Genomic DNA, 13,099 nt, shown 5'->3' on the forward strand with positions numbered 1-13,099 from the left:
ACCCAAATGCTTCCTTCTGTTGTAAAGCCTCCAGGGCAATCCTTGACAATCCCAAGAATTATTTATGCCAGATGACGCTGATGCATCTCAGGGCCACACCTTGAGGAGAATGATATACTGAAGGTTCAAAGTTATCTGCTGTTTTAAGGGCTTCCTGATTTCTCACAGGGGTGAGAGTGGAGGGGCACAAGCCAGGAGTGTAATGGAATACTCTCCACTTACCTGGATGAATACAGGTTGAACAACAACTGAACAGCTCAACATCATTTAGAAACAACTAGCTATCTTGGTTGGTATTCCACCCACCAGCATAAACCCACTGCCACTGGTGAGACAAAGATATGTGGCTGAGCAAGTTGTGAGGACATAAAAAGCTTGCAAAGGGATAGGTTAAATGAATGGGCAAGAAGTTGTCAGATGGGGTATAATGTGAGACAGTATATGGTTTGCCTCTTTAGGAGGAAGAATGGAAAAAAATTAAGTGGAGTGAGACTACAAAGTGTTGCTGTAGAAAAGGATCTGGAGATCCTAGTACATGAAACACAGAAAGTTAGCATGCAGGTATAGCAAGGAATTAGGAAAGTAATGAATTGTTGGTCTTTGTGGAGTACAAAAAGGGAGGTTTTTAGTGCAATTTTACAGGGCACTGGAGTACCTTTATACCATTTCGATTTACCTGGAGTCCTGTATACCATTTCAATTTACATATAAGGTTCACCAGGTTAATTATAAGGGTGATGGCGGTGACATTTCAAGAAAGTATGAGCAGATTGGGTCTATAACTTCTGGAGTTTAGAGGAATGAGCAATGAACTTATAGAAAGATATCTGATTCTTAAGGGGACTGACAAGGTTTTTCTAGTTATCTAATGCATACAAGTTCAAAATAAGGGATCTCCCATTTTAGATGGAAGGTCATGAATCTTTGGTAGTCTCTATCCCGCAGTATTGGAAAGAAAGGAGCCGTCCAACGATCCCTGAAGACACAGCACAGGTAAATAAAGGTAGTTAAGAAGGCACATGGGATACTTGCTTTCATTAGCCAGGGTACATAATGCAGGAACGGGGTACAACTACATATTGTATAACCATTAATTAGGCCACAGCTTGCTTTCAGTGTGCGATTATGGGCAGAGAGCAGAAAAGTGGCGTTGAGGCCAAGATTGGTCAATCATGATCTTACTGAGTGGAGGAGCAGGCTCATGGAGCCGACTGGCCTCCTCCTGCTTCTTATGTACTGCGGCTGCGGCGTGTACTACCTACCAAACACCCCCCCGAACCTGTCGCATTCCTCTAGCGCCCGGGGAGGCGTATCTTGCAGACAGGACAACTGGAGCACAGAATGTCACCACCAGGCTCCCCTCCAGGTCCCGCACCATCCTGATCGAATTCCCTCCTCGTCGCCGGATCTGAGTGCGGGAATTCCCTCGCCGGCAGCACGGCGGGACCACCGCCACGGCGGACGGCAGCGTTTGGAGGTGACGGCGGCTGAGGAGGGAAGAGAGGCCCCGCCACCAGGCTCCCCTCCCGCGGTGTGGGACGCGGGTCAAGCGTCAAAATCCCATCGGGCGACAGCTCCTCCACCCGGAGCGTTTAATAAAAATCGCGCCGGAGGTTTTCTCCAGCGGACATTTCAAGATTTAAAGGCCGTGGATGCCGCAGATTTGCGCTGAGGATTTCTTGCGCGGCTGGTTGCTAGGCGGGCTCGGATGGCGCGCTGCGATTGGTTGGTGCTGAGCTCCAATGGGAGTGCCGGGTGCTGCGGGGTGCGGCCGTCCGTGCTTTGCTTGGATGGAGCGATGGCGGCGGGCACGGCAGGTAGGAACCGGCGACCGTCCGGGGGTTGGGGGGGACGGTATCGTGATCGTGATCCGCCTGACCTCGGGCCCCGTACAACCTTGGAGCTGACTGCGAGGGCGGAGGGGTGTCGGGCTCTTCCTTTCCGGGCGGTGCTCGGGGCTGACTGGAATGTGTTGCCGGGACGGGGGCGAGCCAAGGGCAGGGGCCGAGCCTGGGGCAGGGGGGACAGAGGGCGAGGTGGTACCTGATGGGCCGAGAGGCCGACAACAGTCTATTCCGGCCACACGCTGTTCGTTCTCACAGTGACATCCGCATGGCTGCAGCGTGCAGCCTTCCCTGGTTGAATAAGACTGAGGCTGCGGCCTTTCCTTCTCTATTCTAATGAAAGTTAAATCCACTTCATGTAACCTCAAATGAGCCCATTCTTCCACCTGCATTGCTGCCTTATTGGTGACTGTCTGGCAGGGCTGATAGTGAACTGCGAATCCTTGGTTGTACCCTAACTGAATCAGGGAGATATTATGGTCATTACCAAGGTTAGGTACAATGTCTCACTAGTATATTGGGCACAGAGATCGAGATGGCATGTAAAAGGACACAGGGCAGTGGGGCTGAAATGTGTTTCACAGAGAGCTGGCATGATGTATCTTGCACTTGTGTTGTAATATGCTGAAAGTTATGCATTTAAAATGCTTTACTTGGAGCTAGGTTTATTGTATCAATGTACTTCTTGCCACCAGCTAAGTCATTAATCATTTATTTATAGCCTTCATGCTTAATTTCTGTTTTGTGCTGATTCAGAAGTGTTATTAATAAGGTAACATTGCTTGGTTTCCTGAATGGAATCACTCATTGAGGAATGGAGCTGCCATTGTTGTAGGGCTAATTCTGCCAATTCCATATTGTGGGTGATTTTGCATGAAATCACAAAAATAGGAAAGAATTCCAACTCAGGTTATTTATTCTAAATGTTACTTGAAGCAGGGCAATCGTATTTATGATTCATATCTAATCTCTTAAAAAAACAAAGAAGGAATAACTCTATTTTGCACAGATGATTGATGAGCCATTTTGCCTTTTTCTGATGCTTGAACTTTGAGGTCAAATTGCTTTAACTATGTAGCTTAATGCCAAATTATTGGAATACATTGTCTAGAAGAATACAGGGATCAATGTAAAGTTAAGACCCAGTCTAGCAAGCGTTGCCTGAGCAGTTTCTCTTGATTTTAATTAGTGTCTTCAAAGTGTTTGTTGGAATTCTTAAGCCCTGTGGCTTGTTCTTGAAAAATACAGAAGGAATTTTTTAATGTAGCCTTTTTTTGGTCGAATGCTTATTGCTGCTTGTGAGTACGTCGGCTCCTGTGTATCAGGAAGAATGTGGGGGCCTTCATTAAACTGACTGGGTGTGTTAAGGTAAAACTTAATAAAGAAGACAATCACAATCTTCATATCAAAATGTTTATCATCGCTTAATGATGTAAATTGCTGGTTAAAACTTTGGCATGGTTAACTTAAAATGTTTTCAAGATGATAAGACATCTGTGTGAAAAGAAGGGCACATTTCAGTACCCAAAGGGGAATTTTCAAAGATCTTTTGATGTTGACACTATTTTCACTTTAATCAGATGTCTCTGTTTTATAATTCATTTTTTTTTAGGATCTGGGTATTTCGGGTAAGTGAGCATTTATTGCCTATCTCTAACTGCTGTTGAAAAGGTGGTGCTGAGCTGCCTTTTGGAACTTGCTGTTCTGGTGAAGATGCGCCTACAGTTTCGCTGGGCAGGTCATTCCAAAATTTATATGCAGTGACGATGAAAGAACGGCATTATATTTACAAATGGCGTGTGGGTTGGAGGGAACCTTCTGGTGATTTCTTTGTGCCTTCAAACCCTGTCCTCCTTGATGTTAGAGGTTACAGGTTGGGAGGTGCTGTTCGAATAACATGGGAAGGTAGTTGCTTTGCATTTTGAAGATGTCATCCTGCAGCTGCTGTGTGCTGGTGGTGGAAGGAATGAATGTTTAGGGTCTGGGTTCTATTCAAATAGGTGTTTTGTCCTGGATGGTTTCAAGGTTCTAGAGAGTTACTGGATCTGCACTCAGACAAGTAATTGGAGAATATTCCATCACAATCCTGACTTGTGCCTTGTAAATAGATGGTGGAACGATACTGGGGTATCAGAAGGTGAATCACTGGCTGTAGGGTACCCAGCCTCTTACTCACTCTCATAGCGATCGTGTATGTGTGGCTGGTCCAGTTGAGCTTATGTCAGTGGTGATGCCCCAAGATGATGGTGAGATACACTCAAAAATGGTAATGCCATTGAATGTCAGGGTCAATGTTTGACTGTAGATTACAAAGAGTTTAGAAAGACAAACCTTTCCCTTAGTTGAAGAGTTGAGATCAACAGGAGGTGGATACAAATGGACTGGCAGAAGAAACTCAAAGAAAAATTATTTGACGCAGTGGATATCAATGATCTGAAATGCATTGACGCAAAGTATAGTGTAGCTGGTTCAGTCATGGCTTTCAAAAAGGAATTGGAAGAGTTGAATAATTGAGCATTTGTTATAGAATAGAAGCACAAGACTAATGCACTGGATTTCAAGGAGGTTGAATTAAATTGCTGTGGATATTCTGAGTACCAGAGGAAGAAATATTTTGAGTAAATATATTTGAATATAATGGAAGTGGCTTCATCAAGCATCCTAAGAATGATGTAAAGGCAAAACAAATAGAATTTTTTAATGACAAATAAAGAGGAAAAGAAAAGATGAAACAAAATTGCAGAGAGAATTAAAAATATATAGTGGGTACTTTGGCTAGCAGAATTATATAGAACAGAAATGATTATACACCATACAATAGTTTATCAACGTTCTGACATTTTAGCACATTTTTCTGTTCCATTTTCTATTGATTATGAAGTGCATAAGCAGTCCACTAAGCCCAATAACTTAATGTAAATATTCAAAGAACAAGTGGTTATAGAGATGTAGCAGGAACAGAGAGATAGCAGTTTAAAGGATGCTAGATTCAATCACCTATTTATTGCTCATCATTGCAGATTTTGGGAGCTGTAGATTGTATTCCTGGGCCTCGAACAGGATTCCTGTTCTTGGTTGCTGTCCACACAATGCTGCTGAAAAGTAAACATTATTATGTATACTGTACATATTTTATATTCTGTGTATTTCCTTGTGGCATAGGAGGCCATTCAGTCTATTGAGTATGTGCTAGCTCTGAGCATTTTTATCAATCCCATTCCCCCAGTTATTTCCCTGTAACTGATTCTGTCACATGCCCATCAACTCCCTTGATTCTCCCTCAACCCTCCCACAATAAGGGTAATGTAGAAGTGGCTGTGGGTGGAAACTGGAGCAACTGGCAGAAACCCATGCAATCATAGGGAGGATGTGCAAACTCTCCACATAGGTCATGATGGAACCTGGGTCACTGGAGCTGTGAGGCAACCTGCCACACCACTGTGCTACCTAAGTTGGCTAATGTTTGGACTTAGCTTTGTGCCTAAAGATCAACTTCTAACATTTATTTTGAGCTATGAGTACAACATTCATTGTCTTTTCAAAGCTGCTTGTGGGTTGTCTTGAGCCTGTGTAAGTCATGTGGTGAAGTTACTTTGCTGATAAGAAATTCTGACTCATGAAGAAATGACTGCATGTGTTCTCAGGGTATTGTGCAACTTGTAGGGCAACATGTACCTATGGACCTGAGGGCTTTCCCTTTTGGAGGTTGTAGATTTGGGAAGTGCTCCCAAAGAAGCCTTACAGTATTTTCAAATACTGCCTGCAGTTGATGGATGATGTTTAAGGCTGTGGGTGGGTTCCCAATCAACTAAACCATTATCCTGAATGTTGTAGCTGCTGCCCTGCAGATAAATGGTGAGTGTTGTATCGCACTGCTAACTTATGACTTTGTAAGTGAGGGAGAGGCTTTGGGAAGATAGGTGACCCATTTGCCACAGAATATCCAACCATTTTAATGATAATGGGCATTGCTGTGTTTCCAATAGCGAACAAGGAAGAGGGCCAGGGTTTATACCCCTGGATTTACTGTAATATGTGGATAAGATTGGGGATGGTTGAAGGCTCAGTTGACATCATCTATTCAAATTACCTGGGTAATTTCATGGAGGACTGCTTGACATTCCTTGAACTCTTGAATTATAGGATTCTGTGATTCCAAGGGGTGGGCAGGGAGTATAAATCATAGATTACACAAATGGGTAGACTGAAGTGAGTGTAAAATGTAGCTATTTAAATAAAGGGATCACATCAGATTTAAATATCATCAATTTGCAAAGGCTCTTCAGAAGTATATGTGTACTCGGGGTGGGAAACTGGTAAAAATATACAAAAGCATAAACACACTTTGGAGAAAATGGTTCCAAGCTAGAAAATGCTGGATATACTAAGGGGGTCAGGCAGAATCTATGGAAAGATATATGTTTAACAATCCAGAAATAGTTAACTTTCTTCTCTCAACAGATGTTGTTAGACTGGCTTGGGGATTTGAATGTTTTTGGATTTTCTGATCTCCCAAATCTCACTTTTGCTACTCGAAAACAGAACAAGCTTTTTGGTTTTGTTTTGCTGTGTTAGTTTTCTTCATAACGTGCCTTTTGTATGGTATTTGAGTAATTGGCTTCCAGGGGATTTCTGGCTGAGGTGAAAGTCCTTAGCTGCAAGTTCAATGACCTGGTTAAATATCTCCAGTGGTGGAGGATAGGAACAGCCTAGGGTGATCATTATTATTGGACTACTGTAACAGCAACAACCAGAGTTCAGACCTTGGACATCTATTTGTAAATGACCTTAGTAGAGCGGTTAAGCTCAGAATGATGTTCAATTGTATGAGCTTGTGGGGAGTTCAGACAAGGAAGTAATATTTAACCACCCAATTTATATTTTTGCTGGTGGGAAAATGGATTGAAAATGTTATTTAATGTCAAAACCAGTGCAATTTTTTATTAAAATAGAAAATCTAACTGCTCGGTTAATCAAACCACCATGAATATTGGAAATTCATTTTTAATTACCTGCTACTCAAGATAGAGTGGAGTTGCATGAAGCCTCAAACTGCATTTTTACGGTGTATTTGAGGAAATGTGTGTGTGGCAGCATTAATTTGACCATAAACTTTGGAAGGTGCTAAAATGTATAAGTAGTCTTCACTTGACAGTTATGTTTTCAAAATCTCTACTGGATTTTGAAGCCAATTTGTTAACTTGTCTACTTCACTTACAAGGTTAAAGCTAATTATTGTATGCAATATACTGAGGATGTTTTTATGTTGCAAGTATGAAAGCAATGGATGCCTCTATTTCATCCTGAACCAAATTACCTGTGGATCGTGCAAACCAAATCACTAAATGCTAATCTCTTCAACTACGATTGTAGTGTGGGGCAAAGAGAAACCTGATGGATTACAGATTGGCAAAGGAAAGGAACTCTACCTTCAGATTTCAATACAATGAACAGGTACAATAGAAGTAGAACAGGTACAATAGAAGTAGAACAGGATCTTCTGGTGACTAAGGGTACAAAAATTTGAGGGATGTGGCAATGTGAGCAATCAAAATTAAGGATCCATATTCAAGTGACAGGATCCTGCCTGGATAGCATGCATATACAACATGTAATTAGGAAATCTAACAAAATGTTACTCTTTATTGCTTTGGGAAATAGATGCAAAAGTAGGGAGGTGTGTTTCAATTAAATATGGATTGATGAGACCACATTTGGAGTATTTTATGAGATGGTCTCCTTGCATAAAGAAGAATGTTAAAATATTGGATGCAGTTCACAGAAGGACTATTAAACTAATACCTGGAATGGGCTTATTGTCTTAAAAAGAAAGGTTGGCCAGACTAGACTTGTATCCATTAGAGTTTAGAAGGGTGAGCGGGGACTTCATTGAAACATATTCTGAGTAATCTTGACAGGGTGGATGTGGAAAGGATGCTTCCTGTTGTGGGAGAATGTAGAACTGTTAAAAATAGGTTATTGACCATTTAAAATGATATAAGGCCATTTTTTCCTCAGTCATGAGTCTTTAAAAATGTTTCTCATATTTTCACATGACATAGAAAGAGGATGCTGGGCCATTAAGTCTATGCCTGCTCTGAGCAATCCCATCCTCCACTTATTTCCCATTTACCCATCCTCTCTGTCTGTCTCTGTCTGTCTGTCTCTCTCTCTCCCCTGATTCTCCCACATTTTACCTATACTGAAGGTAATTAAGAGTAACCCATTAACTGACCAATCAACCTGTCTTTGGAATGTGGGACGAAACTGGAATATCTGGGAGAAACTCATGCCATCTCAAGGAGAGCTTGCAAACTCCATGTAGGCAGCAGTGCATTGAACCTGGGTTGCTGGAACTGTGTGGCAGCAGCAGTAACTGCTGCATCACTGTGCACCCAACAAGGGACCGTAGAACAATACAGGGCCTTCGGCCCACCATGTTGTGCCGACCTTCAAACCACTCCTAAGACTATATAACCCCTTCCTCCCACATATCCCACTATCTTAAATTCCTCCATATGCTTATCTAACAATCTCTTGAACTTGCCCAACGTATCAGCCTCCACCACCACCCCAGGCAGCGCATTCCATGTACCAACCACTCTCTGGGTGAAAAACCTCCCTCTGACGTCTCCCTTGAACTACCTACCCCCCACACATTACCTTAAAGCCATGCCCTCTTGTTTTGACCATTGGTGCCCTGGGAAAGAAGCGCTAGCTGTCTATCTATTCCTCTTAATATTTTGTATACCTCTATCATGTTTCCCCTCATCTTCCTCCTCTCCAATGAGTAAAACCCTAGCTCCTTTAGTCTCTCCTCATAATCCATACTCTCTAATCCAGGCAGCATCCTGCTAAATCTCCTCTGCACCCTCTCCAATGCCTCCACATCCTTCCTATAATGAGGCGACAAGAACTGGACGCAGTACTCTTAAGTGTGGTCTAACCAGAGTTTTGTAAAGCTGCATCATTACTTCGCGGCTCTTAAACTTGATCCCACAATTTATGAAAGCTAACATTCCATAAGCTTTCTTAACTACCCTATCCACCTGTGTGGCAACTTTCAGTCATCTGTGGATCTGAACCCCCAGGTCCCTCTGCTCCTCTACACTGCCCAGAATCCTGCCATTTACCTTGTATTCCGCCTTGGAGTTTGTCCTTCCAGAGTGTACCACTTCACACTTCTCCAGATTGAACTCCGTCTGCCACTTGTCAGCCCAGCTCTGCATCCTATCAATGTCCCTCTGTAAGCTTCGACAGCCCTCCACACTATCCACAGCACCACCGATCTTCGTGTCATCTGCAAACTTGTTAACCCACCCTTCCACCCCCTCATCTAAGTTGTTAATAAATATCACAAAAAGTAGTCCCAGAACAGATCCTTGTGGGACACCACTAGTCACAGCCCTCCAATCCGAATGCACTCCCTCCACCACAACCCTCTGCTTTCTGCAGGCAAGCCAATTCTGAATCCACACGGCCAAGCCTCCCTGGATCCCTTGGCCTCTGACCTTCTGAAGAAGCCTACTATGCGGACTTGTCAAACACCTTACTAGAATCCATGTAGACCACATCTACTGCACTACCCTCATCAATCTTCCTGGTCACCACCTCAAAGAACCCTATCAGGCTAGTGAGGCAAGATCTTCCCTTCACAAATCCATGCTGGCTGTCCCTGATCAGTCCATGATTCTCTAAATGCTCATAGATCCTATCTCTTAGAATCCTTTCCAACAGCTTCCCCACCACAGACGTAAGGCTCACCGGTCTGTAATTCCCTGGACTATCCCTACTACCTTTTTTGAATAAGGGGACAACATTTGCCACCCTCCAATCCTCCGGTACCATCCCCGTGGACAATGAGGACTCAAAGATCCTAGCCAATGGTTCAGCAATCTCCTCCCTAGCCTCCCAAAGCAGCCTGGGGAATATTCTGTCAGGCCCTGGGGACTTATCTGTCCTAATATTTTCTAACGGCTCCAACACATCTCTCTTGATATCTACATACTCTAGAACATTACCCTTACCAACACTGTCCTCAGCGTCATCAAGACCCCTCTCCTTGGTGAATACTGAAGAGAAGTATTCATTGAGAACCTCACCCACTTCCACAGCTTCCAGGCACAGCTTCCCACCTTTGTCTCTAATCGGACCTACCTTTACCCTAGCTAGCTACACGTACGAGTAAAAAGCCTTGGGATTCTCCTTAACCCTACTCGCCAAAGCCTTTTCATGTCCCCTTCTTGCTCTCCTCAGCCCCTTCTTAAGTTTCCTCCTTGCTACTGTATATTCCTCACGAGCCCTGTCTGATCCTTGCTGCTTACACCTTGTGTATGCTGCTGCCTTCTTCCTAACTAGTTTTTCCACCTCTCTGTCACCCATGGTTCCTTCACCCTGCCATTCCTTCTCTGCCTCACCACGACAAATTTATCCCTAACATCCTGCAAGAGATCCCTGAACATTGACCACATCTCTATAGTACATTTCCCTTCAAAAATGTCATCCCAATTCACACTCTCAAGTTCTAGCCTTATAGCCTCATAATTTGCTTTTCCCCAATTAAATATCTCCCTGTCCCCTTTGCTCCTATCCCTGTCCATGACAATTCTAAAGGTTATGGAGCAGTGGTCTCTGTCCCCCAAATGCTCACCCATTGAGAGATCTGTCACCTGACCTGGTTCATTACCTAAAACTAGATCTAATATGGCATTCCCTCTAGTCGGCCTGTCAACATACTGTGACAGGAATCCGTCCTGGACATGCTTAACAAACTCCGCCCCATCTAAACCTTTGGCACTAAGCAGGTGCCAATCAATATTTGGGAAGTTGAAGTCTCCCACTATAATAACCCTGTTATTTTTGCATCTTTCCAAAATCTGCCGCCCAATCTGCTCCTCAGTATCCCTACTGCTACCGGGGGCCTATAGAATACTCCCAGTAGAGTAACTGCTCCTTTCTTGTTCTTAACTTCCACCCATATTGATGCTAGAGAGGATCCTTCTACATTATCCACCCTTTCTGCAGCTGTAATAGTGTCCCTGACCAGTGTCACCACCCCTCCTCCTCTTCTCCCCCCCCCCCCTATCCCTTTTAAAACACTGAAAACCAGGAATATTCAATATCCATTCCTGCCCTGATGTCAGCCATGTCTCTGTGATAGCCACTATATTGTAGTCCCATGTACTTATCCAAACTCTCAGTTCATCTCTCTTATTCCGGATGCTTCTTGCATTTAAGTAAATGCACTTTAGCCCATCCACCTTACTACTTTTATAGCCTGTACTCTGCTTCTCCTTCCTCAAAGCCGCTCTATCTGTTAAATCTGACTTCTCCCCATCCCCTTCTTCTGACCTACTCCTCCGGTTCCCATCCCCCTCACAAACTAGTTTAAACCCTCCTGAACCACCCTAGCAAACCTGGCTGCAAGGATATTGGCCCCCCCTCAGGTTTGGGTGTAACCCGTCCTCTCTGTACAGGTCCCACCTTCCCCTGAAGAGATCCCAATGATCCAAAAATCTAAAACCTTCCCTCCTGCACCAACTTCTCAGCCACGCATCTATTTGCCATCTCCTCCTATTCCTACCTTCACTATTGCGTGGCACTGGCAGCAATCCCGAGATTACTACCCTTGAGGTCCTGTTCTTCAGCCTTCTGCCTAGCTCCTTAAACTCACTTTTCAGGACCTCATCCCTCTTCCTACCTATGTCGTTGGTACCAACATGAACCACGGATACTCCCTCCCTCTCAAGAATCCTGTGGACAGGATCAGTGACATCCCGGACCCTGGCACCTCGGAGGCAACATACCATCCGGGATTCATGCTCACTGCCACAGAACCTCCTATCTGTTTCCCTGACTATCGAGTCCCCTATCACTACTGCCTTCCTCTTCTCCTCCCTTCCTTTCTGAGCAGCAGGACCGGTCCCAATGCCAGAGACCTGGCTACTGCTGCTAGGCCCCTGCAGGTCATCCCCCTCAACAGCTTCCAAAGCGGAAAACCTGTTATTGAGGGGAACAGCCTCCAGGGTCTGATACACTATCTGCCTGTTTGTTTTCTTTTTCCTTTTCTCTCCCCCGACAGTCACCCTTCTATCTACTTCCTGGTCTCCAGAAGTACCTGCTCTAAGGGGGGGGGGGTGTCTGTCTCCTGATGTACAGTATCTACATAACTCTCTCCCTGATGCTCTGCAGTGTTTGAAGCTGCAACTCCAGCTCATCAATTTTGAGCTGAAGTTCCTCCAACCTCAAGCACTTACTGCAGATGTGGCCATTGTGGACCGCAGCAAGATCCACGAGCTCCGACATCAAACAGCTGCAGCACACCACCATGTCCTCCATCTGAACTAATTCTTTTTTTTCCTACTTAAATATTTCTAACAGGTAAAACCATACCTTTACTTACCAGCTACTCACCTGCCTCGCTCCTTTATGCCGAAGCCCCTTGAGCCAAAGCCCAAAACACTCTGCTCCCTCTCACTCCATTCTCCATTTGCTTCATCAAAGCATGATTGTAACAGAGTCTTTAAGGCAGATTCTTGATGTGTGAAGTAAGAGGGGATAAGATAGCATTCTTTTTTAAGAATCTGGGCTTTGCTGGCAAGGCCATCATTTATTCCCCTCTGAGGTATTGTTGAACCTCCTTAAATTGTTGCAGTGCTGTCGAAAGTCCTCCCACAATGTTGTTGGGTAGGGGATTCCAGGATTTAGGACCAGTGATATATTTCCAAATCAGGATGGTGTGTGACTTGGAGGGTAACCTGCAGATAATGGTGTTCCCATGCAGCTGCTGCTCTTGTCCTCCTTGATGGTGAAGGTTATGGGATAGGGAGGTGTTCTCGGAGGAGGCTGTCTGGATGAAATGTGGGGGACATAATCAGATCGGCCGTAATCTTATTAAATGGTGGAGCAGGCTTGAGAGGCTTTCTAGTTCCTAATTCATTGTGGCGAAGAGTCAAAGACCTGAAATGTGACTTTCTTTCCACAGATGTTATCTGACTTGCTAAGTTTTTCCAGCATTTTCTGCTTTTGTTTCAGATTTTCAGCATTTGTAGTTCTTCTGATTTTTAAAAAAAATTACTTCCTACTTCACATGTTAGTATGATCAGTTCCTTTGACTTTGATAGCTGGTTTCAAAGCTGAGTTAAGTTGTTAATGTTGGATGGGAATGTAATCGTACCAAGCAGCTCTCCTCATTGCCCTGCCCTGGCCTCTTTGCCACCACCCACCAAAGTCAAATAGGCTTCTGGAGACATGAG

The 13,099-nt window shown here is 44.1% G+C and overlaps 2 protein-coding genes across 2 annotated transcripts in view; one reads left to right on the top strand and one right to left on the bottom strand.

Moving 5' to 3' along the window:
* Positions 1 to 1,393, bottom strand: part of slc25a44a (solute carrier family 25 member 44a) — a 39,859-nt gene extending 38,466 nt beyond the window's left edge. The window contains 1 exon segment of the mRNA XM_052042354.1: positions 1,263 to 1,393. The gene's annotated coding sequence lies outside the window, so the exon portion shown is untranslated.
* ireb2 (iron-responsive element binding protein 2) overlaps positions 1,204 to 13,099 on the top strand; it is a 51,552-nt gene continuing 39,656 nt past the window's right edge. The window contains exon 1 of the mRNA XM_052042342.1: positions 1,204 to 1,817. Within this exon, the coding sequence (XP_051898302.1) occupies positions 1,709 to 1,817 (109 nt within the window). The 5' untranslated portion in view covers positions 1,204 to 1,708. The remainder of the gene's footprint in view (positions 1,818 to 13,099) is intronic.

The sequence above is a fragment of the Pristis pectinata genome, chromosome 32 (assembly GCF_009764475.1).
Source record: "Pristis pectinata isolate sPriPec2 chromosome 32, sPriPec2.1.pri, whole genome shotgun sequence".
Taxonomy (NCBI): Eukaryota; Metazoa; Chordata; class Chondrichthyes; order Rhinopristiformes; family Pristidae; genus Pristis; species Pristis pectinata.